The 27,843-nt window shown below is 50.5% G+C and overlaps 1 protein-coding gene across 2 annotated transcripts in view; it reads left to right on the top strand.

Moving 5' to 3' along the window:
- Positions 1-27,114, top strand: part of GPD2 (glycerol-3-phosphate dehydrogenase 2) — a 45,874-nt gene extending 18,760 nt beyond the window's left edge. For both annotated transcript variants that reach the window (XM_005519572.3, XM_088058866.1), the window contains exons 6-17: positions 307-470; positions 12,702-12,866; positions 13,816-13,960; positions 17,967-18,160; positions 19,886-20,020; positions 20,253-20,428; positions 20,869-21,000; positions 21,330-21,488; positions 22,216-22,328; positions 22,409-22,487; positions 22,586-22,684; positions 26,436-27,114. In XM_005519572.3, coding sequence (XP_005519629.1) covers positions 307-470; positions 12,702-12,866; positions 13,816-13,960; positions 17,967-18,160; positions 19,886-20,020; positions 20,253-20,428; positions 20,869-21,000; positions 21,330-21,488; positions 22,216-22,328; positions 22,409-22,487; positions 22,586-22,684; positions 26,436-26,561 — 1,687 coding nt within the window. In that variant the 3' untranslated portion in view covers positions 26,562-27,114. The remainder of the gene's footprint in view (positions 1-306; positions 471-12,701; positions 12,867-13,815; positions 13,961-17,966; positions 18,161-19,885; positions 20,021-20,252; positions 20,429-20,868; positions 21,001-21,329; positions 21,489-22,215; positions 22,329-22,408; positions 22,488-22,585; positions 22,685-26,435) is intronic.
- Positions 27,115-27,843: the final 729 nt, after the last annotated feature.

Raw genomic sequence — 27,843 nt, 5'->3', positions numbered from 1 at the left:
CTCCAATATCTCACACAGAGGCACAACACCCCCATTTACACCCTGGTTTTAGAGCAAATAAACCCTTGAATGTGCTTGAGTCGCTGCAGGGAGTAGCTCAGTTGAAAACAGTGGCAAACAACATCTAAGTCTGGAGTATTTACATTGTCTCGTTACCATGAGTTTGTAATGCTGTACAAGGTAGAACTGCTGTAAGGACATTCTGTGTTGCTCACCGTGTTCCTTTTGCAATAACAGCGTGTGCACACCCTCCTAAACGCTTCATTTGTGGGTTTCTTTCACTTCATGGTGTTTTTTTGCCCTCAGGTGGTGGCAGTTGCCGTACTACTGGGTTGGGATAAAGCTGTATGACCTGGTGGCAGGCAGCCAGTGCCTGAAGAGCAGCTATGTCCTCACCAAGTCCCGCGCCCTGGAGCTGTTCCCCATGCTGCGCAGGGACAAGCTGGTCGGAGCCATTGTCTACTACGATGGTGCGTGGCCTCTCTGCCTCTTGTGTGCTCGTGGGGTCTGCTTTGGGGGTTAAAACACAACTGTCAGCTTGGGGATTGTACCCTGGGTCTCTACAGCTTGAAGGATTCAACTTGCCTCCTAATTTGGGAGATAAGCCATGTTTTCACAGCAGCAGCCTAATGGATGTAGGAGGAGATACAGTGGTTTTTCTATGGGTGTAGAACGGTGTGAAAGTGTTCTGGGGGAGATGTGGTTTCTGACCTTTTGGCTTTACACAAAGGTGGATTATTAAGGGAATTCTGCATTTAGAACAATTCATCAGCTCATCAAAGGGGTTCTGGAGTGGGAAGGACTCTGGAAACACGCTGGATTCCGACGGGGTTTATGAGGCTTCTGGCTAAAGCTTGTGTTGTTAATTACAGGTATCTCAGACCAGAGCCCAGCAGGGTGGAAAAACAATTAAAAATTCCTATATGTGTGGGAATATGTATGTGCAGATTCGTGTTTGGCAGGAGAGTTGGATTTAAAGGATGGACTCGATGTTTACTTGATTTTACTACACATGTAAGGTGCCTTTTATCTTATTTTTAAGGTCTGGAGGAAATAAGAGCAAAATTTGCAAATTTAGCAAAACTTGTGGGATTATGTGGTGTTTTTGTACCCAGTACCAGGACCTGCCATTGACAGCACACAGAGAAGGAATTCAGATTTATTTTTTCTGTATCTTGAGCTATTCCTTAGCTTGTTTTAAGGGATCCCAGGAGCCTGCCAGAAAAACGAAGTGGTTCTCTTAACTGTAATTACACTTCTCATAAGAGCACTATAGCTTGAAATCTATTTATAATCTAGTGAAGTTTTTTCTGATTAAATAAATAATTTGGCTGTATCGTGGCTATTTACTACTCCAGCATTCCAAAGATACACCTTTCAGGATAGCCTTAAAATTGGTCTGCATGCTTCTTATATGAATAATTATTTTAAACAGTGCTGTAAATCTAAAAGATTCAGCATCAAGATGCCACGTGGGCTTTGATGGCAAACACAGGCAGGGCAGGGCTCTGAGTGACTGAGAGATATCTCTGGAGTTTTGGTGCCATCCCAACAGAGGGAAGCAAACCCAAACTTAATATTGGAAATGAAGAGTAAAATAGAAGAATAGGGGAAAAAAAATCTGTCTTGCTTTATTTTGCTTTCTTTATAAGATACAGCTTAGTTATCCTCAGTTTCAGGCAGAATGTAAAGAAATACTGTTTTGAATTAAAATTTAAAGAGCTCTCCAAGCTCCACCAAACCTCAGTTTCCCTGAAGAATAAAATGTGTGTGAGGGACTCAAGGATGAAATCTGTGAGTTGATGATACACACCTGAGTGTTTGGGGGCTGCAGCTAATGCAGAATGAAGGACTGTCCAGCTCGAGTGTTAATCCAGCTGTGAGCAGGCCACGTTCCAGCTCACTGCTGTCTGTGCTGCCTCTGCTGTGGGGTGCAGGAGGGTTCCCCTGGGGCTGGAGCACAGGAACTGTTTTGTCCTGGTCAGTTAACCTGTGTTCTGGCCACAGAAAATGGGCTTCCAGTCATAACATTTCAGCAAGCTCCCTTTAGGTCTTGGAAATTATTGTACTTGAATTTTAATGATGTACTGTCACACCCTAAATCCAGAGGGATGGAGCACAAAGGGAAAGGGAATGGATCTGGAAGTAGAGGAGAGGGTGATGAAATTTAACTTATTTTAGTCCTTTCAGGAGGAATAGTCATAAAATAGAGTATTAAACAATGGCAAAGCAAAATACAAGTCTTAAAGTAGGTGAAAGCTTTCTCTTCTCTGTCCATCCCTTCTCTCCCCTAAAGGATGAATCAATAAATTGGCCTTTTAAGGATGGAGTGTCTTAACTGTAAGTGCAGTCAAATGCAGTTTTTTCCTGTTTCCTCACTTTCCTTTATTGCTTGTCCCTGTAATTGTTGGAAAGAGAGCTGTTAACGATCGCAGCTGTCGATCCCCACCACCAAAGGGAAGAGGCAGAGAGATTCCGTGTCTCAGTTAATTTTTTGTGTGCTAAAGGCCCTGCTGGGGTGCCCTGGCAGAGGCTCTGTCCCTGGGCAGGGGCAGCTGGGGGCTGCTCTGGGTGAGCGCGGTGGCACCTCCAGCCATCCATAATTCATGGGGACGTCGTGTTCCCAGCCGCGCCGGGGTCGTCTTCATTACATCCTTTAAATTGTTTATACAGGCACAAAAAAATGGTACATTAGAAATGTTGGAAGTACCAGCAAGAGCAAATCACAGCCTTGTCCAGAGGCTATTCTTGCTCTGCCTGAGCATCGGGAAGCCAAAGCATATGCTGGATGTTAGCCGGGGTGTACACAACGTGTCCTATTTATTCAAGGTTTGCTTTGAAGCCACAACTTACAAGTTTGTTTCTTAGGGGGACATGTCAGACTGCATTTAGCATTTGTTGATATTAGGATACTCCTGAATAGCAAAAAGGCAACATTTTGGGGGGAGAAAGCGGCTGCTATCTGAGCAGGGATCTGTCAGATCCACTTAGGGGCTGCAGGAGAACTGGAGAGGAGGCACAGGGAGAGGCTGGGCTGAGCTCAGGATCTCAGGCAGGATTGTTCTAAAGCACTTTAAATGGAAGAATTAATCTCCATTTAAATTATATGGAGTTCATTATGATAAGAACTGGGAAAACCATTAAAGCAGGGATCCAGCTGGCCAGAGTGCGTCAATGTAAAGTGTTCAGCAATTCCAAGTGGCACGGATCTCTTTATGATACATTATTTTTCTGTCTCTAGGTGCTTGCAGGCTTTTTTAACATATTTTGCCTTGCAAGATGAGCCCTTAGGTGTAATGGGAAAATTCCTGTCCTGGAATCAATCCTGAATTTAAGATTCTAGGGCTCTGCTGACCATGCTTTCTGAATTTGCTGTTATTTCCTGAAAGAAGAAATTAACATAAGCTGTGTCTGGGACTCTCTTGCCACATCAAGATATTGGCTTGTTTAATGATTTGTTCTACAAATCTCCAGTATGTTTACTGGGATGCAAGTAGTTGGTTTTTTGCTTTTTGCCTTCTTAGTAGTTTTGCATACGTTCTCTGCTGAAATATTTTAATATGGAAGTTATTTAAAAGTAGAAAAAGCCTTGGCAGAGGGTTTTGCTTTCCCTGTTTACAGCAAACCCCCTGAGAAATCCTTCCCAGACACACAGGCACACACAGACACACACACAAAAATCAATGCAAAAGAGTAGAGCATTCATTAAGCTGTCAAAAATGGAACAAATGCTTTTTTTTATTTGGGTTCTTGTAGCTATTTTTCCTAGGATTTGAGTGTGTCCTGAATTATGAAATGTTATAGCTTTATAATTCATGTTTGACAAATGGATATTTGGAGATGTTGAGCTGTAATAGGGGTATTACAGACAACTCTGTGGCTGTTTTCCCTTCCCTGGATATAAAAACTCTGACAGTTTGTCACTGAACAGACTTTCCATAGGTGAATTTAAATACACAGCTACTCATATTTCTTCTGTTTCCAGCCTGAGGCTGGCTGGGTGAGAGCGGCCTTGCAGGCACCCTAACCGTGGGTGTAGCTGGGAAATACTGCATGTGCACTGCACGCCCCGCTGTTCACCAGTGCATTGTTGTGTTCTGGATCACACAGCTGCACACGGAATCCTGCAGGAGGTGGGGCAGGAGGGACAGTGCTGCCCAGGGCAGCTGCAGTGAGCACAGGATGCAGTGCAGCACTGGCTGTGCTGTAGGATGCAGTGCAGCACTGGCTGTGCTGCAGGAGCAGTGCAGCACTGGCTGTGCTGCAGGAGCAGTGCAGCACTGGCTGTGCTGTAGGATGCAGTGCAGCACTGGATCACTGGCTGTGCTGCAGGAGCAGTGCAGCACTGGCTGTGCTGCAGGAGCAGTGCAGCACTGGCTGTGCTGCAGGAGCAGTGCAGCACTCTCTGTGCTGGTGCTGGCACAGACAGCCCGGTGCAGCACAGCCAGGACACACCGCGTGGCTCTGCGCTCGCTGCCGACGCCGCTCCGGCCGTCAGGGCGCTTTAGCATTTTCAGAAGGGATAACATCAATGGCCTGCACCAGCTGCATGTTTAACCCAGTTTCGCCTCTGTCAGAGGTGCAGGCGTGTCGCTGCAGGATGAGGATTTGCTCCCCGCAGAAGGGCCGTGCGTCGGCGCTGCTGCTCGCTGCCCCGGGCGCCTTCCCAAAAGCAGCGGATGATAACTGCATCCCCGCCGTACCTGTAACAATTTAATCGTGTGAGTCAGCCCAGTCAAGCATCCCCAGCTCATGACTGGGAGACATGAAATTCATTGTCATTATTGTCCCTGTCATTTCGGATCATTATATCCTGCTGCAGAATTTTCCTCACTCCAGTGCTTTCTTACCTCCAGGAAGCAGGGATTATGGCTGAGGTTGGGGTGGGGGCAGGACTGTGAACTACATTTACCTCAGGGGAGCCACAGATTAAATTGGCTTTGCTTTCTGACTTGCTGGATTCGTCTGTTTGTACGCTCTGGGTTTAAGGTTGGAAATGATGAATATTCCAGTGAATTCGGGGCCTCTCTCTTTTCTTTTTTTAATGCTTGTATAAGCAAAGGATGGGGTTTGTGTCCCTTAAGAAGTGAACGGGGAATAACTCTTCAGATCGTGTTACCAAAAAGATTTAAGATCGTTCCTGAACAAAACGCCGTTACTTGTTCATTGTGGCACAAACATCTGAGTGGTCCCCGGAGCGTCGTGGCGTTCAGGGGAAGGGAGGGAGCTCTGCTCTGAGCCACGGCTGTGTTTTGTGGGAGCTGCAGCAGCTCACCCAGGGGTCACAGGTGCATGGTCCCGTTGGGATGTGGCATTGGGAAGTGGATGTTGGGACCCCTGCACAAATCACTGCCCCCAGGGAACAAGGGACAGGGGCAGAGGAAACGGCCTCAAGCTGTGCAGGGAGCCCAGAACAGATGTCAGAAACAACTTCCCGCTGAAAGAGTGGTCAGGCATTGTGTGTGGAGGTGGTGGGGTCACCATCCCTGGCAGCGTTCAAGGTGGCGCTTGGGACAGGGTTATGGGGAGATTATGGCTTGGCAGCTGGGCTGGGTGATGTGTCAGGGCCCTTCCAGCCTCGCTGCTGTGTGTTGTGTGACCTGTGGGAGCAGAGCTGCTCGCTCCCCTCTGGCACCTGGAGTCCCTCCAGGCACTCCATCCCTCTGGCCAGCTGTGCTTCCCGGGTGGGTTTCTCCTGGATGCAGCAGCTGGCCGGGCTCAGCACGTGAGCTGCTACACCCATCGCTGCTTTGCTGGGAGTTAAGGAACAGCTTCCATGGGATTGTTCCCCCTGGGAGCCGTTGGTGGCAGTGGGGACACAGTGAGCTGCGGTGACATCACCACGTCCCTGCCTGGCGCGGTGACGGCTGCTCACGGTGACATTTTAGCGCCGTTTCCATAAACTGACAGTGACAATGTTTAGTTTCATTTTAACACGGTGCTTTTCCTGCCACTGACACGGCCGTCGCAATGTAGTGACAAGTTGAAGGCTGATACAAAAGAAGTGGGAAACAACGTAATTATAAAGCAGTCACACAGAGTCAGAATTCCAAATTTTGTCTGTCACTGGATGTGGTGGATATTGTGGCTTATTTTTGCTTTCTGGGATCTTAGTTTCAGTAGGAGTTTTAGCTCCTGTGCTGTAACTTGGCAGCAGTCTCAATCAGACAGACATTTGAAGGATATTGGGATTTCTTCTGTAAAAATATTTCAAGGGTTTTCTGCCTCTTGCTTGTGATATTGCTTTGATTATAACTACAGAATTTGGACCAAATCATGGTAGAACAGAGGCATTGGCTTGAAATGGACAGAGGGCAGGGGTAGGTGGGAGATCAGGGAGAAATCCATCCCTGTGAGGGTGGGCAGGCCCTGGCCCAGGTGCCCAGAAGAGCTGTGGCTGCCCCTGGATCCCTGACAGTGCCCAAGGCCAGGCTGGATGGAATAGTGGAAATGGCCCCTGACAGGGGGGTGGAATGGGATGAGCTTTAAGCTCCCTTCCAACCCAAGCCATTCTGTGATTCCAAGAATAGGGAGGTTTAGTTCTTGTGATCTGAGCTGCTGCTAAATGGAGGAGGTCAGAAATTAAGGTGGCTACTACTGCATTATTTAAACTGAACGTGTCAAATCTGAGTTTGAAGCTGTTGGAATCAATTTAGCTGTGAGAAGGCTCAAGGCTGTCCTTAGGGTGGATGTTAAAGAGCTAAAATGTGGGCTCTGGTTATTTCCAGTGCATATTTAGTTGTCCCTCCTCCTTCCCACCTGCTTGGGCCTTCCTTCAGCAGCACAGGTGGCCCAGGGCACAGCAGAGCTGGGGCTGTCTGTGCACTGCAGGGACAGCCAGGAGTGCTGGGAACATGGAGAGAGTCATAACTCATCCCCCTGGAGCAGGACAGGAGCCAGGACATGAGTGCTGCATATCCTAGAAAGTCTGGGAGTTTGCAGCAAATTCCACTTGAGTTTCATGGGATTCAGAGAGCTGGAGAGTTCAGGTCTGAGGGCATTGTACTGACTTGTGACTCACGAGCCAAAAGGGACATTCCCCCTGAACTTACTCTCCTTGTGTTTGGGGAGGAGAACTTGCTGAGCTCTCCCTCAGAGAAGTCTGGAATGATTTTGAGTCACTCCAGCTGATTCATCGTGCCTGACTGGGATCTAACCCTTTCCATATGCACAGCAGCTCCTGGGCTCTGGCTTACTGCCTGTAATGAAACTGCTCCTGCAATTAAGCACTTCCTTAAAATTATAGGAGAGGGACAGTCTTGGTGACTTAGTGTAGTTGTGTATATCTAATGCACGTGTATAACTGTGTATAACTCAGCAGCCTTACGTGTGGTGAGCTTTGGGTAAGGTTTGTATGTACACAATGAGAAAACTTTGAACATGGAAGGATTTGGTTTCCTGCATTGCTTTACTGCCTGCAGTTACAGGGCTACAGTAAGGAATACACCTGTAGGTAGGTGGGCTTTAAGGTCCCTGTCATCCCAAGCCTTTCTGGGGCTCTGTGATTCTGTGAATTGGTGTGGTGGGGCTGTTGTCAGAGTGACACAGGACAGAACATGCCAGAACTGCCAGACTGCCTCATTAACGCTCTGGTTTTCACACAACGCTCCTGAATGGGTCCCAAACAAATCTCCCCGCTCCGTGGGCTTTGTTACCACTCCCTGCTGGCTGGGGCTCAGCTCTGACAAAAATAAAATTGAATGTACCCTGTGTGCACTCTGGGGGAGGATCCTGTGAGTGCCAACGGAAACATTGTCTGTTCCGATGTGAAGAAATACAGCATTTGCTACTAAGGAGTGAAAATAGAATTTTCCCAAATTACACAAAAAGAAAAAATGATAAACCAAATGGCATCAGTGTTGGGCTTAACGTGGTGTGGGATAGACTTACTCAAACGGTCTTTGCACACTAAATGTCCTCAGCAGTGTGGCTGCTAAGATTGAGGGGTTTTAGAGGATTCAGTGATAACTTGGTGAAAGCACTTAGGCCAGTGTTTTGGGAAAAGCTGGGTTAACTGCCCTTCGTGAAAATGGAAGTATCTCTTCATTGTCACCGTATTACAGCAGATGAAAACAACAAATAACCATCAGTTGGCTCAGAGAGGCTTCTCCCAAGGTGCTGAGCTGTGACTGATTCTGCCAGCATGCAGCAGGTGACAACTGGCATCAGGCAGGGCACTGGTGAACATCTGTTCTTGGGGAATGTCACAGCTAGCATTTCACTGTGCTGCCTACACTTAGGAGATTCAGGGGATCTTCAGGAGCATACTCACCTGTGGAGAAGCATGCCAGATTAATTTGGCTTAGCCACTCTGCTGTTAGAAAATAACTTTTTGAATGAAGTGTTTGGAAAACCCCAAAAGATCACAGAGGGGTTACCTGTGGTGGCAAGGGGGGATCACTGTTCTTGTTTGGCTTTGTGGCTGTGGTGGGTCAGCCAGGGCTCCCCTGGAAGCTCAGGGTTCCCTCACCATTGATCACACACCTCGGGTTTCTTAGAGTGGAATCACGTCTGGGCTGGAGGAGCTAAAGCCTGGAGGTGCTTTTCTCTGGTGTTCAGGGGATCTCTGTGTCTGGAGAGAGTGGCATTTGATTGTGAGCTCAGAAAGGCTGAGATGCAAAACCTTTGCTTTGCTTTATCCTTCCCTTTCTCTCTGGAGTGTTAAAGATCATCCCTGTGGTCTGGAGCTCCCTCCGAGGGGCAGCTCCCATCTCTGCTCTCTGTGACCAGGGACAGGACCTGAGGGCAGGGCTGGAGCTGTGCCAGGAGGAGTTTAGGTTGGAGATCAGGAAAAGACCCTTCCCCTTTGGATGAAGGGTGCTGGCACTGCCCAGGCTCCCCAGGGAATGGTCCTGGCCCCAAGGCTGCCAGAGCTCTGGAGCATTTGGACACTGCTGCCAGGGACAGGGTGGGATTCTTGGGATGTCTGTGCAGGGCAGGGAGTTGGGTCCCTGTGTGCCCATCCCATTCAGGATGTTCTGATTCTCTGTTCAAGTGCAGGATTTTAATGTCATTATCTAGGGGAGAATGCACACATGCCAGTTGGCAGGCCTTAAAAAAAAAAAAAAGGCAAAACCCAGCTGTTCCTGGATATAAAACCACTATCCTGTGACCCCCATCTCTCCTAAACTGTTGCACTGTTGTTCTCCACAGATGATAAATTCCCAAGGTGGGAAGTCACTCTTTACTCCTTTCAAACACAGGCCTCTCCAGATCTCTGCTGTTTATGCCATGAAATACTCAAGGACTCCACTCTGTAGGTCACATCAATCTGAAGCCAGTGAGTTTTTCTACCAGTGTAGTTAATCAGAAACTGGTTATTTCCCAGTCCTCTGCCTGCAAATGCATTCCATGGACACTCCGTTGCTTTTGGACAGCTGAGGAGTGAGTAATAGCATGGGGGTTCTTGTGTCAGAATAATGATGAGGGGAAAATGGATGAGAGGTTCAGAGAAAGCAGGAAAATGTTGTTTTGAACACAGTGGTCCCAATCCTGGAATGTGCTGAGAGTGTCCTGAGCTCACTCTGACTTTAGGAGCATTGGGAGGCTCAGCAAAACACCGAGCAGCCTTTGGATTTGGGGCTTGCTAAGCAATTGCTACTTGGAAGTTTGGTTTTATAGAAGCTACCCATTTCCACATTATTTATTCTGCTGATTGGCTTCTCTGGATTGCTTTTGCTCTGGACAAATAAGTGACAAATCTGGGAAGAGGCAAACGCTCCAAATTTAAACAGTCAGGGTTCCATAGACCAGAGCTAATATTGGCTGAAGTGGGGTCGTGCTGCCGTGTGCTGAATGCCCCGTCCAGGGCAGGCCCAGGAGAGGGGGGGTTTGTGTCGGTGCCGCCTGGGGCCGTGCTGGCAGGAGCCCACTGAGGGGGGCTGAGCCCCCAGGCTCTGTGAGGAGGGAGCACATTGCTCTTGTGCCCCTGGCACAGCAGGGGTTGGGTTTGGTGGCTCCTGGCACAGCAGGGGTTGGGTTTGGTGGCCCCTGGCAGAGCAGGGGTTGGGTTTGGTGGCCCCTGGCACGGCAGGGGTTGGGTTTGGTGGCTCCTGGCACAGCAGGGGTTGGGTTTGGTGGCTCCTGGCACAGCAGGGGTTTGGTTTGGTGGCCCCTGGCACGGCAGGGGTTGGGTTTGGTGGCCCCTGGCACGGCAGGGGTTGGGTTTGGTGGCCCATGGCACAGCAGGGGTTGGGTTTGGTGGCTCCTGGCACGGCAGGGGTTGGGTTTGCTGGCCCATGGCATGGCAGGGGTTGGGTTTGCTGGCCCCTGGCAGAGCAGGGGTTGGGTTTGGTGGCCCATGGCACGGCAGGGGTTGGGTTTGGTGGCCCCTGGCACGGCAGGGGTTGGGTTTGGTGGCCCCTGGCACGGCAGGGGTTGGGTTTGGTGGCCCCTGGCTGAGGCTGCTGCTGCGTGGCCCGGGACAGCCGCGTGCTGCGGTGCCATGGGTCAGGCTGGCCCAGTTCAGCACCAGAGAAAGGGAGATGTCTCCAGAGTAATGAGCTCCTGAGCCCGTGGCTTCAGGCTAAAGGAGCATTTTCTGGGTTGCAGAATCACTGAAGCATTTCTGTTGGAAAAGCCCTCCAAGAGCATTGAGTCCAAGCTGTGACCTCACCTCATCAACCAGCCTGGAGCACCGAGTGCCACATCCAGTCATTCCTTGAACGCTGGGTTCCTTTGGAATCCCTGTTGTTATGTGGAAGCAGCTGCTGTACCACAGCTTGTCGCTGTCCTTTGTCTCTTTTTCACCCAGTGCTCCCTCTGCACACGGGCTTTACCTTCTCTCAAGCCCTGAAACTGGGCAGGTTTGAGGTGAACCTCATAAGGTCATTTATCCCTCCCTGCCATGGCAGCAGCAGCAGTGCCCGTGCATTTACTGAGTGCTTTGCCTGCCAGCTCTGACCGATGGTTGTTCCCTCTCGTGCATCTCGTGTGATGGAGCATCCCCAACTTTTCCTGACATCTTGTTCAGTTGTTTTGCTGTTCCTCTGTTGTTGCAGCTGATTCTGGGTATTGTTTGCTGTGTGAAATTGGAGTTACTGTTTGTTTCTTCATCGGTGCTTTATCATGCTGCCGTTTCTGTACACTTTGTGTAACTTTTTTTCTCATAGCTGAAGACAGATTGCGCTGCACAGCCTGGGCTGGGTTGGAATGAGAGGTTTGGGGAGGGGAGGTGGTGCTTGCGAGGCCATTGATCCCATCTTTATAACTTTGCCCTTTTAGCTGGGAACAGATGATTTGCGCGGGGGTTGGAGATCTGCGCCGGCAGAATCCGAAGCACCAAACTTTGCATAAACCATTTATACTAAATGCTGGGAATGCTGGCAACATAAATCACCTACAGTATCTATTACAAATTTATCACTTTATCAGTATCATCTGTGATAGGAGTGGTCCAAACAGGTGGGGAAGTGAGCAGTACCTCAGGAAGTTTAGCCTGCTCAGAAATTAATTATTCAGGACACACAGAGCCTGGCCCCTTCAATGTATAGTAATTCTTTCCAGCCAGCATCCAGGCCTCCAACTTCAGTGCAATAATAAATAGGAAAAGTCTCAGGTGAAGCCAGTATTTCAGAGTAATTAATCATCTTCCCCTCGCAGTCCCTTCACCTCTCTCTTGGTTTTCTTTAACGAGGGAATTTCAGTAATAAATCTTTAATGATGTATGTTAAGAATCCTTCATTAATTTTTGTCCACTTATTTCTCTTTTTTGGGTGCTTTTATGTTGTATGTTGGGAAGTTCAAAGGAATATATAGAAAAAACCCCAGTTAAATTTGGCACAGTCTCTAAAAGGATGTTTTGGACACCGAGTGTCGTGTGTTCACTCGGTAATCAGACTCGCTGTCTGATAATCGGCAATACCGGCTGGATTGGCACAATCTCGGATGTGGGTACTGAGATCCTGTGGGACTGCACAGGAAAAGGGAGAGATGGTTCGTGTGCCGCTCGGTCCTGGGGTGCACAGCCTCAGCCAGGGGCTCGAGGTGTGTGTGGGGCAGCAGAACCCCATGGGTCAGCACAGCCCTGTGGGGCAGCACAGCTCTGTGGGTCAGCACAGCTCCGTGGGGCAGCACAGCTCCGTGGGGCAGCACAGCTCTGTGGGTCAGCACAGCTCCGTGGGGCAGCACATCTCTGTGGGGCAGCACAGCTCTGTGGGTCAGCACAGCTCCGTGGGGCAGCACAGCTCCGTGGGGCAGCACAGCTCTGTGGGTCAGCACAGCTCCGTGGGTCAGCACAGCTCCGTGGGGCAGCACAGCTCTGTGGGGCAGCACAGCCCTGTGGGTCAGCACAGCCCTGTGGGTCAGCACAGCTCCATGGGGCAGCACAGCCCTGTGGGTCAGCACAGCTCCGTGGGTCAGCACAGCTCCATGGGGCAGCACAGCTCCGTGGGGCAGCACAGCTCCGTGGGGCAGCAGATCCCTGTGGGGCAGCACAGCTCTGTGGGGCAGCACAGCTCCATGGGTCAGCACAGCTCCGTGGGGCAGCACAGCCCTGTGGGGCAGCACAGCTCCGTGGGGCAGCACAGCTCCGTGGGTCAGCACAGCCCTGTGGGGCAGCACAGCTCCGTGGGGCGCTGCCCACGCGGCCCCAGGAGCCCGGCGGCCCCACACGATGTGACAGGGCCGGCTGTGACAGATGCGGGCTGACACGCTGCCCCGGCTCCGCCGCTGCTGCGGGTGACGGCTGCCCTTCCCCGCAGGACAGCACAACGACGCCAGGATGAACCTGGCCATCGCCCTGACCGCCGCCCGCTACGGAGCCACCACCGCCAACTACACCGAGGTGCGACACCTGCTCAAGAGCACCGACACGGCCAGCGGGCGACAGCGCGTCTGTGGGGTGCGCTGCAGGGATGTGCTCACAGGTGAGTGTGGGGTCTGTGGGGTGTGATCACAGGTGAGTGTGGGGTCTGTGGGGTGTGATCACAGGTGAGTGTGGGGTCTGTGGGGTGTGATCACAGGTGAGTGTGGGGTATGTGGGGTGTGATCACAGGTGAGTGTGGGGTCTGTGGGGTGTGATCACAGGTGAGTGTGGGGTCTGTGGGGTGTGATCACAGGTGAGTGTGGGGTCTGTGGGGTGCGCTGCAGGGATGTGATCACAGGTGAGTGTGGGGTCTGTGGGGTGTGATCACAGGTGAGTGTGGGGTCTGTGGGGTGTGATCACAGGTGAGTGTGGGGTCTGTGGGGTGTGATCGCAGGTGAGTGTGGGGTCTGTGGGGTGCGCTGCAGGGGTGTGCTCACAGGTGAGTGTGGGGTGCTCTACAGGGACACCCTGGGATAACACAGCAGGGAGGAGTGGGGCCACTGCCATCGGCAAACAGCCCTGAACCGGCACAGGAGCCATCTTCCCAGGCCGTGCCATTAGTGTCACTCAGCTTCCACTTCTGTCACATTTCCCACTCAAACCCCAGTGTTTTGGCAGGCCAGCCTGAGCTTTCCATCCCAGCCCTGCTGTCACGCAAAGATGACATAGTAAAAGGCTCCGTGCTGTACAGGAGTAATCCCATTTACCGAGTCTGCGGGCTGAGACTGAAATCTCTCTTCTTGAGAGGCAGATTTCAGCTGAGCAGCTTCCACCCTGCCTGCCTCTCTTCTGCCCTTACAGATAAGCTGGAATTCCACTCTAAAACATTTTCTCTCAAATCTGGTGTTGGGTGAACACTTAGTTAATTTTTAGAACGCATCCCAGCTGTTGTGTTCAGACACGCAGGGTACACTTTACAGTAGGTTGGGTTCATAGAGAGATGAATAACAAAGAGCATCAGTGAGCAGGAAACAAATGGTGTCTGTGATTGATACTGTTTTCTTTCACAGGGAAGGAGTTCGATGTCAGAGCCAAGTGTGTTATCAACGCCACGGGACCTTTCACAGACTCGGTCCGCAAAATGGATGATCAGGAGGTGCCCAACATCTGTCAGCCCAGTGCAGGCGTGCATATCGTGATGCCTGGTTATTACAGGTGAGGCACGGGGAGCCTGCCGCCCGTGTAACACCATTTGTAATCTCTGCTGCTGCTGCTGAATAAATCAGCCGGGAGAGACGCGCCGCTGCCTTTACAGCAGCTCGGAGCGCACAGTTTGATTCTGATTTTTGTTTGCGTTTTTTAAAGAGGATCCTGGCGCTGTGCCGGTGAGAAGAACAATTTCATCTATTCAGAACAGACTGAAGCCATGTAGTTTTTAGTTAGAGCTCCCCAAGGCAGGGCTCCTGCTGAAGCAGAAGGCGTTTAGGCAGCACATCCCCAGGCTTGTGGAAGCACCTGTTTCAGTGATGCCTTTGAGCTGAGTGTGCTGCTGCTCGGTCACCCCCTCAGGAGAACCAGGAGCACGTAAAACCTCCCAGAGAGGTTGCACCTTCATACAGAATCTCTTGTCCTGTTAAATCATGGAATCACAGAGTGCTCTGGTTTGGAAGGGACTTTAAAGACGATCTTGTTCCGCTGCCTGCCTTTACATATGAAACCCCCTGAGCAGTGACTCTGCCAGGATGTGGCTGTGCTCAGAGAAAACAGCAGTGCAGAAGCACAAAGTGATCGAATGGGCATGGTAATAGTAATAATAATTACTACCACAGGCAGTAGAAATAGCTCAGAGTAACTCAACCACGCTTGCAGTGGCCCCAAGCCCACCCACCCTCCCGTGGGGGTTTGGTGGACAGGACGTGCCCTCCTTGTTCCAGGAGAGTTCCCGTGGCACTCTGCTCCCTGCAGCCTCCTGCCCCTCTCCCTGTTTGCTGTGCAAAGCCAAATCCCCTTCTCCCGAGCCAGCCTTGTCAGTCGGAACTCAAATATTACCTTTGGTTCCTGAAGTCATTAGCATCCTAATGGAAATTCCCCTTTATGGACTTAGCCCAGTTGTGTTGATACAGTGCCCTTGCAGTAATGCCTTCCACAGCCCTGCTCAGAATGGGAATTCAGCCTTGCAGTGCACAGCGGGGTGTTTGTGCCACAGCTGTCCCAACAGGACACCACCACACACTGAAAAATTGAGGCATTTTTGGCCTGGTGTAAAATCACCCCTCCATTCTCTTCTGTTTTTCTGTTGGGTTTTTTTTTCATTTTTGTATCTTTCTCCATGAAAAATGGTAAAATGACCTAATAGCTGCTTCAAAGTACTAAAAATGTGGAGAAATGGGCTGTAATCCCAGTTTCCTCATATGCCAGGAGAAGGATGTGTGTGATTAGCTCTATGGCCCTACACAAAAACATGGAAAGCTTTAAAACCTGGACTCACTTGGTAAATTCAAAGTAGAAGATGGCTGGATACGCTTGAGAGCTCCGATTTATTTATTCTGTAATAACCCAATAATTTTAATTGGAAATGTGGAGAATTCTTGTTCTCCATGTTCCCCAGTGTATGTCAGCATGTGGGCATTACTTTCCTTGGAAAATAGTATCTGCCCACACACTGCCTCCACAGCACAGCTGATCAGATAAAACTGCACTGAATTTCCTTGGAGTGGGATAGCTGAAAGCAGGGAACTGTCTGCTAAATAGAAAACACTCGTGGGATTTAATCTTGGTTGTATCAGGCTTTCCTTCTCCTGATGCCAAGGAACACTGCTCAGCACAGGAAGGTTGGCATTTCACCGTGTCCACGTGTGCCCTGTGAATGTGTTACAGGATTTTGGCCTGTAGTCACACAAATGAATTTTTTTTTTTAAACATCTAGAGGGTTTTAGTTATAAATATAGTCAAGATTTTGTAAAACTAATGTTAACCTAATGCATTCGTTCCCCATGGGTTTCTTACTCATTGATGTCCTTCACTAATAGTCCCAGAATTCCTCCCCTCATTAATTAGGCTTCCTGCCTGGAATGTGTCTGAGAAGGCAAGGATTTTTCCTCTCCCTTCTGACTAATTTCTGATGTTTCTGTCTTTCTGGAATTTTCCTCTCTGCTCTGCATTCCACATGCCAGGTAAACTTGCCTGTTGCACCTTACTTTTTCTCTATGGAAGGTCACATTTTATCGTCCTTTAACTGCCTTGCTGGTGCTTTGGTCAAATGCTTCTTCAGCTGGGGATCTTCCATGGATCCAAGACCTTCCATGGAGCTCCCAGACCTTTTACCTCTACATTTCCCTGTAAAGGCATTGCTTTGTGCTTCATGGTGGAGCTGCCAGTCCTGAATTTGCCCATTTTAGCCATCCTTAAAGAGAACTCTCACCACGGCTACTTGGCTCCTGCCTCCTTCTCCCATCCATGGTGGAATTGTAGGAATTCCCACCTCCTAAAACCAGGTTGTTTCAGAGGTATTCCTGGTGTGCAGCAGCATGACACCTGAGGCCTTGGGAAGGCCGGTATTTGGGTGTCAAGATGCTTCTTTCTGATGCAAAACACCTTATTTTGCATTTGTTTGGGTGGTTCTTTAGTTATTTAAATAAGCTGGAGCAAGCATGGCAAAGGGCATGGAGAGAGAGCTTCCCAGGATAGCTGGTATCAGTGATTCAGTAAATAATTGGCATATGGAAAATTGTTTCAGCCTTTCTCAGCACTTGCTGTGCAATCTGAAATGCTTCAGTCCAGAGGTGCTGTGGGGAAACTTAGTTTGAAGTATTTGCTTGGTTCTCTTTCTTGTTTTTAAGAGTTTTTATGAAATCACATAAAAAAAAAATCATACTTTGAAGAAAATGTCTGTAAAGTTTCTGAATTCTGGTACTGTATATTGAGCCTCTGATTTCCTCTGTCTCTAAATCAACAGCTTTTTCATTTTAAAAACTAATCATTTGTCTGAGGTGATTTACCTTTCCCAAACCTGTGTTGACTTCCCCTATTAGATTGTACCTCTGCCACCGTATGCCTAAGCTGTCTATAAATATCAGCTAAAATGGGTCTAATATACATGCTAGCTATGAAATTCTCAGCCTCTCTCCCAGCCTTGCCAGATATTGCCACCTTCCTTTCAGTTATCACTTCAGACTTCCTAAAAATGCAATATTCAGCGATTCAGCTTGAATAGGTAAATCCCACCCAAGCAGGTCTTTGCCTTCAGACGCTGCCTTAGGATTTGAGCCCATTGAATAATTCCCCTCTGAGGTCCCTAAGAGCCACCTAAATCTGCATCCCCTGCCCTCCTTCCATGTGCCCCTGTAGCTCAGGAGCAGGGGCACAGCCTGAAGAGCCCTGACCTGACTGCACATGTTTGTAAAGGGGCTTGCAGCACCTTACATGAGAGTCAGCATCAGTCCTTGAAGTAAAAATGATCGAAAAAAGGGGCAGCTCAATGTTTTCCTACATAAAAGCTGTTTACCTTGAAGTGTTTATAAAAGCCTTTTGTTTTCTGAAATACAAGCAGAGCTTTTGAATAAGCCATGAGGTAGTGGGTTTGTACCTGTGGATATCTTTCTTACATTACACCAGAAAAACCTGATACATTGATTAAAATCTCCTACCCAAAGCACTACAGTTTTTTGTCCTTGTACTGAATCACTGTGTTGTAGAATGAAATATGCCTGAGTAGCAGCACCCACCAAGTGTCTCTTTTGCCTTTTTTTCCTCAAAGCACAGTTCCCCATCCAGGGCCACAGAGCTGGAAGCACTCAGAGCACGTTCCTTGCTCCAAATCCCTCAGGAGCCTGTGGGTGTTCCTTCCTGCTGAAGTGGCAGGTGGTGACAAACTCAGGCTTAGTGGAAGGATATTCCTTAAATGTCTTCATTTCTCTTCTTTGTTGTCCTTTTCCTCTCAGTCAGCACCCCTCACCCCTCCTGCTCCACCTTTACTGCAGAGGCAGACTGGAGGAGTCACTGTGATTTTGGGTCATAAAATGATCCACGGGCCTTATTCCCCCAAACTTCTGGGACATCTGTTTAAATCTGTCTTGGGCACATGTGAAATGTGTTATTTGTTCATTCATTAACTCCTTTGCCTGAGAACAGCTGGTGTGTCCCAGTCCTTGCCTGGACACTGGGGGTGCAGGGACAGACCCCAGGTGCCACCAGGTTCAGCCAGACCCCTCCTCTGTTCCAGCCCTGACAACATGGGGCTGCTGGACCCGGCCACCAGCGATGGCAGGGTGATCTTCTTCCTGCCCTGGGAGAAGATGACGATCGCAGGGACCACGGACAGCCCCACGGACGTCACCTCCCACCCCATCCCCACGGAGGAGGACATCAACTTCATCCTGAGCGAAGTGCGCAACTACCTGGGCGCCGACGTGGAAGGTAATCCCGGGGGAGCCCTGGAGGGGCTGGGGAGGTGCTGCTGCCTGGAGCTTTTGTGTGACAGCTGTGGCTGTTGTGAGCTGCAGTGGCACCATGAGCTGTACAGTGGTGCTGTTCCTGATCATCCAGTGCAACCATCAGCCAGCACCACCAGCACATGTCCAGTGCCACATCCGCTTGTTTTTGGGACACCTCCAGGGAGGGTGACCCCACCACTGCCCTGGGCAGCCATCTTCCCTCCAGACTGAGGGTTTGGGTTATTTCTGTTATTCTGGGGAGGCATTTGGACTCATGTGTTTCTGCTGCAGCATGAAGTCTGAAAGCACTCAGGCAGGAACATTGTAGCATACTTGGGTTTAGGAAAACCTGCTGTCTGGAGATGGGAAATGCTCGATTCTTTGTTCCCTGGAGAATTGATGTCTGCGTGTTGTATGAAGTTCTGAAAGTGTCCAGGGAAGCTCCTGTTGAGTGTCTGGAGCAGCAGTTGGTGTTGGAAGTGCAGGGGACCAGGGAGGGAGATGGGAATGTGAATAGGACAGAGATTAGATAGGATATTGGGAAGGAATTGTTCCCTGGCACAGGTGCCCAGAGCAGCTGGGGCTGGCCCTGGATCCCTGGCAGTGTCCCAGGCCAGGCTGGACATTGGGGCTGGGAGCAACCTGGGACAGTGGGAGGTTTCCCTGCCCGTGGGATGGGATGGGATGAGCTGTAAGGTCAGTCCCAAGCCAGGCCATTCCCTGGTTTCCTGTGCATTTTCCAGCAGCACATCCAGAAGTGCTCGGTCCCTGTGGCTCAGCCCAGCTGGGCCTGTGCTGGTTTTCCTGTGCAGTTACTGTTTATAGATGGCTGGAGCTGAAATAACAGCAGCACTGCCCATATCAAGGCTCGACAGCCCTGCCTCTGCTGCCAGAGCCAGTGCCAGGGTTATCAACTTCCACAGGCTTGGACACCTTCCAGCTGCTTAATTACAGCGTCACGCGTGCTGCTTTCTGCAGTTTCATTAGTTTATAAACCTAATACAGGATCTTGTGTCTGTGATTAACACTTCATTTTGGCAGGTTAAACATGCTGGCAGAGCACCATTGATTTTGGAAATCTATTCAGTGTTCTTTGGGGGATGTTTTTTACACCCTTTTAGTGATTTTTCAATTATCGGTCATTTGAAAGTAGTATTAAAAACATGTTCCAAAGACTTCTGTATAAAGCAAATTGGTAACTGCACTTAGGGTGAAGGCTGTGGATAAAGATGACTTGTCAAGAGGAAATCTTGGAATAATAACCTTCAGGCTAGAGGAAAAGTCTGGAAGATCTGAAAGAAAATGTTACACTCATGTAACAATCTTTATTTGGGTTTATAAAACGTAATGTAAGGACTGTTCAGGTTCATTGGGAAGAATTTTCATGGAAAGGGGGTCAGGCTGGAGCTGCCCAGGGAGGTTTGGAGTCCCCATCCCTGGAGCTGCCCAGGGAACACCTGGACGTGGCGCTCAGTGCTCTGGGCTGGTGACAAGGTGGCCATTGGTACAAGTTGGACTGGGTGTCCTGGGAGGGCTTTTCCAGCATCAGTGATTCTGGGGTTCCATAGCCCAGCTTATCCCCTGCCTCTGGGGGCTCTCCCCAGCTCTGGGCTCGCTCAGGGCCGAGCAGGGTGTGGAGCAGTGCCCAGCAGTGCCCAGCAGCGCAGTGGGACCTGGGCACCCCTGGGCTCAGTGTGGCTCTGCACAGTGAGAAGAGGAGATGTGCTGGCAGCCTGGAGTGGCATCCGGCCCCTGGTCACCAACCCCGACTCCAAGGACACCCAGTCCATCTCCCGGAACCACGTCGTGACCGTCAGCGACAGCGGCCTCATCACCATTGCAGGTACTGGGAGTTCCTTAAAGCCACGGCTTTGCTGGGCTGCCCTGGGGATTCTGTGTGGAAATCTCGTCCCAAGGCAGTTGTTCAGCTCCTCTAAGCAGAAGCTGCTCTGTCAGTGGTAGTGGGGCTGGCACCATCACATGCCGTATGGAGTACACAGATACGTCTGTAGCATCTAGCAGCTTGTATTGTTCCTGCTTTCCCCAAATAACGAGGTGAGCGTGTGTTCCCCCAGGTGGGAAGTGGACAACGTACCGAGCCATGGCCCGGGACACCATCGACACAGCCGTCCGGGAGCACAGCCTGAAGGCAGGCTCCTGTGTCACCATGGGGCTGCAGCTGGAGGGGGCTCAGGACTGGAGCCCCACGCTCTACATCAGACTGGTGCAAGACTATGGACTTGAGAGCGAGGTGAGTCCTGGGCTCCTGTGCTGGAGGGGTTTGGCCTTCCCCTAAATCAAACACCGACATAACTTGGACTAAGGTCTGGTGAGCCCCATCAGAGCTGGGACAGAGATAGTTCTGACTGAAATAAAGTTCATAATTCTTCATCATCTTCCCCTTTTTCCTTTCTCATAATCTTGGCTGTTTCCTGCTTAGAAGCGCTCTGACTTGCCGCAGTCCCTGGGGCCGCCGCAGCTGTGCTCAGGGTGTGGCAGGGGAGCTGGGCTGGCAGCCTGTGGCACACACACACAGTGGGCCAGTGCTGGGCCAGCCCCAGCTTCCCTCCCAGGCTGTCCCACTCCAGCAACCCTGGCAGCCTCTTTGGTACTGGGGATGAGGGAGTGCTCAAGGAAAATGTGTCTTTCTTGTGCTTTCAAAGCGTGCTGGATTTGTTTTCCTCTCCACAGGTGGCTCAGCACCTGGCTTCCACCTACGGGGACAAGGCTTTTGAGGTGGCCAAAATAGCCCAGGTGACGGGGAAGAGGTGGCCCATTGTCGGGAAACGGCTGGTGTCAGAATTCCCCTACATTGAAGCTGAGGTATGTGGGAAAGCCACGTCACCTGTGACTCTGTCCTAGGGACCAGCAGGTCGGTGGCTCTCTGAAACATCTCCTTCAGCTCTTTCCTTTCCAAGATTTTTTCTGTGCCCGTACCTGGAGCACACTTTATGCATCGCTATATACACATACTAACATATTTATGCATAATTAAAGGTTTATATAGCACCTATTTTTTACTTCACAGACAAACATTTGATCCCAGGTGGATTCTGTAAAACGTTCCAAGGAAAAGGGAGCTTTCCCAGGGCCTGGGGTGGTAGCCCTGCCCTGTGCAGGTGTCAGGTGTTAGATCTGTGCTCCCCTCGCAGGTGGTGTACGGGGTTAAGGAGTACGCCCGCACCGCCGTGGACATCATCTCCCGGCGCACCCGCCTGGCCTTCCTCAACGTGCAGGCTGCCCACGAGGCCCTGCCCAGGATCGTGGACATCATGGGCAAGGAGCTCAACTGGTGTGAGCAGAAGAAGAAGGTACAAAGGGCCCTTTTCAGCTGGAGCTGCTTTGTTTTGCTTGAGGAGTTTCCGTGTTAAGGAGAGTTGGTTGAATAGAAAGCTACAAGTGATGTTTTATTCCCGGGACAATGAGTCACTTGGTGCATTTCATTCTAAAGACTTTATCAGATGGCTGTGAAATGGGTTGGGATCGGCCAGGGGGTGGAGGGGAAGGGGAAGATCTGTATCCTGGTGCTCCCCAGCCTTAGAAATGCAAGCAGGCTTGGCATTGCTGTCCTATTCCTGTCAGTTGTTTTGCTTTACTGACACTTTTCAACAGATCTGCCTGAGCAAAGGAAGCTCCTGTAACCACAAAGAACCTGCCTGGTGTTGAGCTCCCTGATTTTTTTCTGATTTTAGACAGCTGAGTGAATCATCACACAAAGATAACAAATGACATGTTGTAGGATGGTCTGAAAAGGCCATTTCTTCCTGAAAGGGGCAGACAGACTGTGTGTGACTGAAGGTGTGGATGTTCCTGGAAGCATTTACAGAGAAATTAGAAGTCCTTACGAGCCTGGATACCTTTTTCCAAGAGTAAAAAGTGCCAAAGTTTAACTTTTTGATACTTTTCAGCTGCCATTTGCTTTGGGACCTTAGAAAAGTACTGGTTAAGTGGAAGAACCTAATAATAAGGTATAAAAAATAAATACTTGTGTAAGAATTTGCTATTGCTCAGTACCCAGCTTTTGTGTTTTCACTGTAGGAAGAGCTTGAAACGGCTAAAACATTTCTGTACTATGAAATGGGCTACAAAGTGAAAACAGATCAGTTGACAGACAGGTCTGAGATCTCTCTAGTGCCTTCAGACATCGAGAGGTGAGTGGGGCAGGAGAGCTGGCCGTGCTGCTGTCCCCGCAGCCCCACGGCAGCCCTGACGCGCCAGCCCTCCCTCGCAGGTACAAGAAGCGCTTCCGCATGTTTGACAAGGACAAGAAGGGCTTCATCACCACCCTGGACGTGCAGCGTGTGCTGGAGGTGAGTGCCCTGTGCTCCTCACCCCTCTGGGAGCAGCTGTGGGAGCCAGGAGAGGCCCAGGCTGCTGAGCCCCCTCCTCCTGTGCTTGTCCCGTGCAGAGCATCAGCGTGCAGATGGACGAGAACACCCTCCACGAGATCCTCAACGAGGTGGATCTCAACAAAAACGGGCAGGTGGAGCTCAACGAGTTCCTGCAGGTACGTGCTGTGCTTGGTGCCAGGAAAGGCTGGCTTTTTAAAGGCAAACACACTGCCAGCGACTTGTAGTAATTTAGATTAGCGAATTTCGTTTCCCGGCCGACGCACCAAATAATGTGGTGATTTTAAAGCATTAGCTAAAAATCACCAGAAAACTTACTCATCTTTTGCTGTGAGATATGGATTAGGAGAAGGGCAAAACAGGCTTAAAACTTAAAAGGAATAAGGGCTGGGTTGGGGACCAGGGCAGTGTTACCTGTGGTGTTGGTACAAGGGGCTCACAGAGCCATCCTCAAGCTGCTTGGAAATTCAGGGGGTTTTTTCCCAGTCAGACTCAAAGAATGGATCCAATTTACAAAGTATGCCCCAGTCCAGACCTGAATTTGGCATTTTAAGCCCAGAAATGCTGTGTAAATATATTTAAAATGATGCAGGTGTCCATTGGAAAGTGCATTATCTGGCATTATCTGCAGCTGTTAAGGGTTGTTATAAAAATGAGTAAGCTAAGAAACTGTATAATAAACAACTAAATAACAAATAGTAATATAACTATAATAATAAACTGAATAACTAAATAATAAACTGAGTATTATAAAGACTGAGCTTGTAGTTAGAGCTCATCCAGGCCCTATAACCCATTTTAAGTCCTGGGCTGGCTAAATGGTCCCAGTCTCTGAAGAAAATACATGCATCTCCTTTTTCGGGGGCTTTCAAGCAAACCCAAGGGTGCTCCCTTTGCAGGTGCTGGGTTGGTGTTTGAGGAGCCTTTTTTGGGGTGGTATTTCAGAGCCTGCCGTGTCTCCCCTGCCCAGTGGCAATGATGAATGCCAAACAGGAGAGAAATTAATGCCGGGGATTTTGGTCAATGTCAGCCCTTTCTTCACTGTGTCAAGTTAAACAAACAAGATCAAGGCAAAGGAAATGGTAATTGTCTCTCTGGAGATGAGCTGGGGATAAGAGCAGCATTGTTGAATCTAAATGCAGAAAATTTTCACAGGTTGTGTCCAGCATTAGCAAAAAGGAGTATTTATTTGCCTAAAATACAGCAATTGAGCTGAGGAGCTGCAGTGAACTTGGGGGAAGGGGAAAAACCAAACCAAACAAAGCGGGGGGAAGGAGAACCAATGGCTTTGGGAGTTTGTGCTGATCTGTTCAAATGGGAGAGAACAGCCCAGCTGGGCTCTGGCTGCTGGAAGGAGACACCCTTGTACCTCCACTGGAAACCTCTCTCTGGTTTCTCTCCCCCTTCTGCAGGGCTGAGTTAGGAGTTCGGTTAGGCTGGCTACATTGCTCGAGGAGTTGAAACAACCAGTAATTGTTGTTGTGTGGGGTTTGGGGCATTCTGGGGTTTCTCTGCTGGGCTGACCAGCCTCACCAGGGATTGCCAGCCCTACATCATCCTGTGCAATGCAAAGGGCAGGCAGTGCTCAGGAGCAGTTTCATGATTGTGCAAATCCGTGTGACCCCTGCACGTGGCCCAGAGCAGCCTGGGTGTGGAGCAGCAGTGATGGCACTGCAGGGCTCAGCCCTCTCCTGTGCTCCAGGGAAACACTCAGTGCTGAGCAGGGAGGCTGCCACTGAAATGAACTGGGGTTGCCATGGAAGGAGCAAAATACATTAGATGTTTGTTTAATTTTTTAATGGATCTGTTAAGTCAGTGCCCAATACTTGGGTGTTTGCTTTCTGAAAACTTTCAGGTAATTGCGTTTCAGCGCAGAACTTGTGCAAGCCCCGGGCAAATATTTGTGGAGCTTTGTGTTGGAAAATAGAGCAGGTTGTAGCTGGGGGCTGCCTGGCTTTGCAGGTGGGAGCAGAGCAGGGCTGGCCCTGGAGCCCTGGCAGCCCCTGGTGCTCCCAGTGCCCGTGGAGGGATGCCCAGGCAGGGAGCACAGCTGGCACAGGGCACACCTGGATCCCTGGAGCTGCTGGCACTGGGGCTCCAGGAAGGAGAGGGAGCCTTGGGAACCGGTGCTGGGATGTAAAGGCAACCACCCCCTGTTAAATCCAGGGGAATCATGGAATGCCAGAGTGGTCTGAGCAGGAAGAGACCTGAAAGCCCATCCCATTCCTCTAAAGCACATCGCCCCAAGCTCTGGCAGGCGTGACTGGGCAGGAGGCAGTGCCTCTGCTGCTGTGACATCCCTGTCTGTGCACGGGCCTGGCCTTCTCCCTGTGCTCTGCAACTGGCAGGGGGCCACAGCACGTTTGCACAGGTCCAGCTGCAGGTGTAATGAGCAGCTCTTCCTGTGGGGGGGAAGGAATCTGAAGGGTTCCTGCAGTCAATGGGAGTAAGAAATTGCATTTGGCAAGTGCTGATTGCTTCCCCAGCACTCTCTGCAGAGCAGGCTGCAGGTAATTTCAGCTCTAATGCTGGCTTTATCCATGGGATAAAAAAGAATTAACTAAAATCTTAGCACTAGCGTGCTTTCACTGGGAGAGAGCAGAGTCCAGCTTCCAGGACTTAATAGCAAATTAGTTTTAAAAGTCTATAAAGGAATTTGGATTTGAAAGAATTGTGGGAGTCAAGTGCAGTGGCTCCAGAGAAAGACATGTGGGTGGAAAAGGGCAGGTCTGGGATCGGTGGTGGATCAGGAATCATGAAATCCCTGCGTGGTGTGGCTTGGGAGGGACCCTAAAGCTCATCTTCAAGCCAGGGGCAGGGACACCTTCCACTGTCCCAAACTGCTCCAACCCAGCCTGGGGCACTGTCAGGGATCCAGGGACAGCCACAGCTGCTCTGGGCACCTGTGCCAGGGCCTGCCCACCCTCACAGGGAACAATCCCTTCCTAAATGGAAAAATATCCTGAATCTTCAGTGAGCTGCATCCTTCAGATATTACAAATAACCAAAGAAAGCCTGTGCAGCCGCTGGGCCCAGCATTCTGAATGCTATTCTATCCCACATTCTGAAATGTCACGGAAAAACCCCAGTGACGGTGTTTGTCCACACTGGTGTTGTCTGCACTGCTTCCAAGTGGATCATATTTGGTACTTGCACTCTTCTGCCACCCTCACCTGTCCAGAGCAGCCTGAGGTGTTCCTGGGGATCAGCCTGAGGTGTTCCTGGGGATCAGCCTGTGTCACACCTGGGGATCAGCCTGTGTCACACCTGGGGATCAGCCTGTGTCACACCTGGGGATCAGCCTGTGTCACACCTGGGGATCAGCCTGTGTCACTCCTGGGGATCAGCCTGTGTCACTCCTGGGGATCAGCCTGTGTCATTCCTGGGGATCAGCCTGTGTCACTCCTGGGGATCAGCCTGTGTCACACCTGGGGATCAGCCTGTGTCACTCCTGGGGATCAGCCTGTGTCACACCTGGGGATCAGCCTGTGTTACTCCTGGGGATCAGCCTGAGGTGTTCCTGGGGATCAGCCTGTGTCACTCCTGGGGATCAGCCTGTGTCACACCTGGGGATCAGCCTGTGTTACTCCTGGGGATCAGCCTGTGTCACTCCTGGGGATCAGCCTGAGGTGTTCCTGGGGATCAGCCTGTGTCACTCCTGGGGATCAGCCTGAGGTGTTCCTGGGGATCAGCCTGTGTCACTCCTGGGGATCAGCCTGTGTCACTCCTGGGGATCAGCCTGTGTTACTCCTGGGGTGTGGGGTGTGGGAGGGAGCTGGAGTGAGGCTCCGGGGTCACACTTTGGGCTGCGCTCCGGCACTTTGGCTGTGTGGGCTCAGTGCCGTGGCCCTGGGCCCAGCAGGGAGGGCTGGCAGCCCGTGAGTGACACTCGTGTCCCCGTGTCCCCAGCTGATGAGTGCCATCCAGAAGGGCCGTGTGTCGGGGAGCAGGCTGGCCGTGCTGATGAAGAGCGCCGAGGAGAACCTGCGGCGCCGCCAGGCCATCCCGGTGGACCGCAGCGGAGGGGGGCTCTGAGCCCGGGCTGCCGGAACATTCCAGGGCTCCTGATCCCCCTGGCTGGCTCAGTGCAGCTCTCCCAAGAGACTTCGGTGCGTTTGTGGTTGTTGTGAATGATTCCCTCCCCGCTCCGGTGCCGCAGTCCCAGCGTGGCCTCGGCAGCGCGGGGTTCAGGTACGCGCTCCTGGCCCGGTTTGTGTTCAGAGCACACGGTGCTCAGAGGGAACCCTGCCCTTAAACACGCTGACTTCTGCAAACACAACATCTCACAGCTGCTTCTGCCTCTTCAGAAGAGCAGGAGAGGGAAAGCTGTAGTGGAGACACCATCCCAAAGGAACAAACCCAGCACTTCCTGGGGTTGGGGTGGTGGAGACCTGTCCTGAGCCTTCTACGGGTGATAGGCTTGCCCTGTTTGTCCAGTGGTGCCACTATGGGGCCACCCAGAAATTCCAGCTGGAAAAAACCACCTGGATTAATCACCCGAGGTAATTCTGTAGCTGAAAGCTGGAACAGCTTCCTTTCTTCCCTGTTAACACAAATAAACTGCCTCTAATAAATGGCATTGTATGCAGGTGGTGCTTTGTGCAGTGAAATAAAGGCAAAAGCTGTTTTATGCTAAAGAGTGTTTCACATTTGGGGCAAACCCTGATGCTCTGTAGGATGGGGCAGGTTTTGGTAGCACAGCAGTCTTAAATGTTAATTAAAAATGCTCAAACACATTGAAAAAAACAAGGTGCATGTCTTGCATCCTACTAACTTTTCTAGAGAAAACGGCTGTTTTTCAGCAGGTTAAATGAAAAACCCAAAGACGGAGCCCTCACTGGAGCTGTGTCCAGCTGTACCTGCCTGTTGTCCTCCTGCTGCTGGGTTGGGCTGAGATCAGCTGGGACATTTCTGCCCCGTGTAGAACAAGGCAGGGAAGCCTGGTTTACTGCTGCATTTGGCATCTGCTGGGTCCCCTGAGTAGAGCAATTTCCACCTCAAACCAAGCTTCCCTTCCCAGGGGTCAGAAATTCTGCTGAAGTAAAATTTGATGTGTTTAACTGATATCACCACACCCACTGATGGAAAGTAACAGGGCAGGAGCAAACAGCAAGGATTCCTTGGATATTTTAACAGGGAGAATGGTTCCAGACACAAGTGGAGTGGTGGGATGTAGCACCGTGAGTGCAGATGCTGTGTTTGGCTGCAGAAACAGAACCCTTAAAAACAACATCAAACATTCAGGTGTTGAAAAACAGCAGATAAAAAAGAAAAGGGCAAGGTTCACCTAAAAGGAGTTCCTGAAAGGGTTCAGATG

The sequence above is a fragment of the Pseudopodoces humilis genome, chromosome 8, assembly GCF_049639895.1.
Source record: "Pseudopodoces humilis isolate 2021_Gansu_Grassland_sample_001 chromosome 8, ASM4963989v1, whole genome shotgun sequence".
Taxonomy (NCBI): Eukaryota; Metazoa; Chordata; class Aves; order Passeriformes; family Paridae; genus Pseudopodoces; species Pseudopodoces humilis.
The sequence above is the reverse complement of the archived record's forward strand: the minus strand, read 5'-3'. Positions and strand labels throughout refer to the sequence as shown.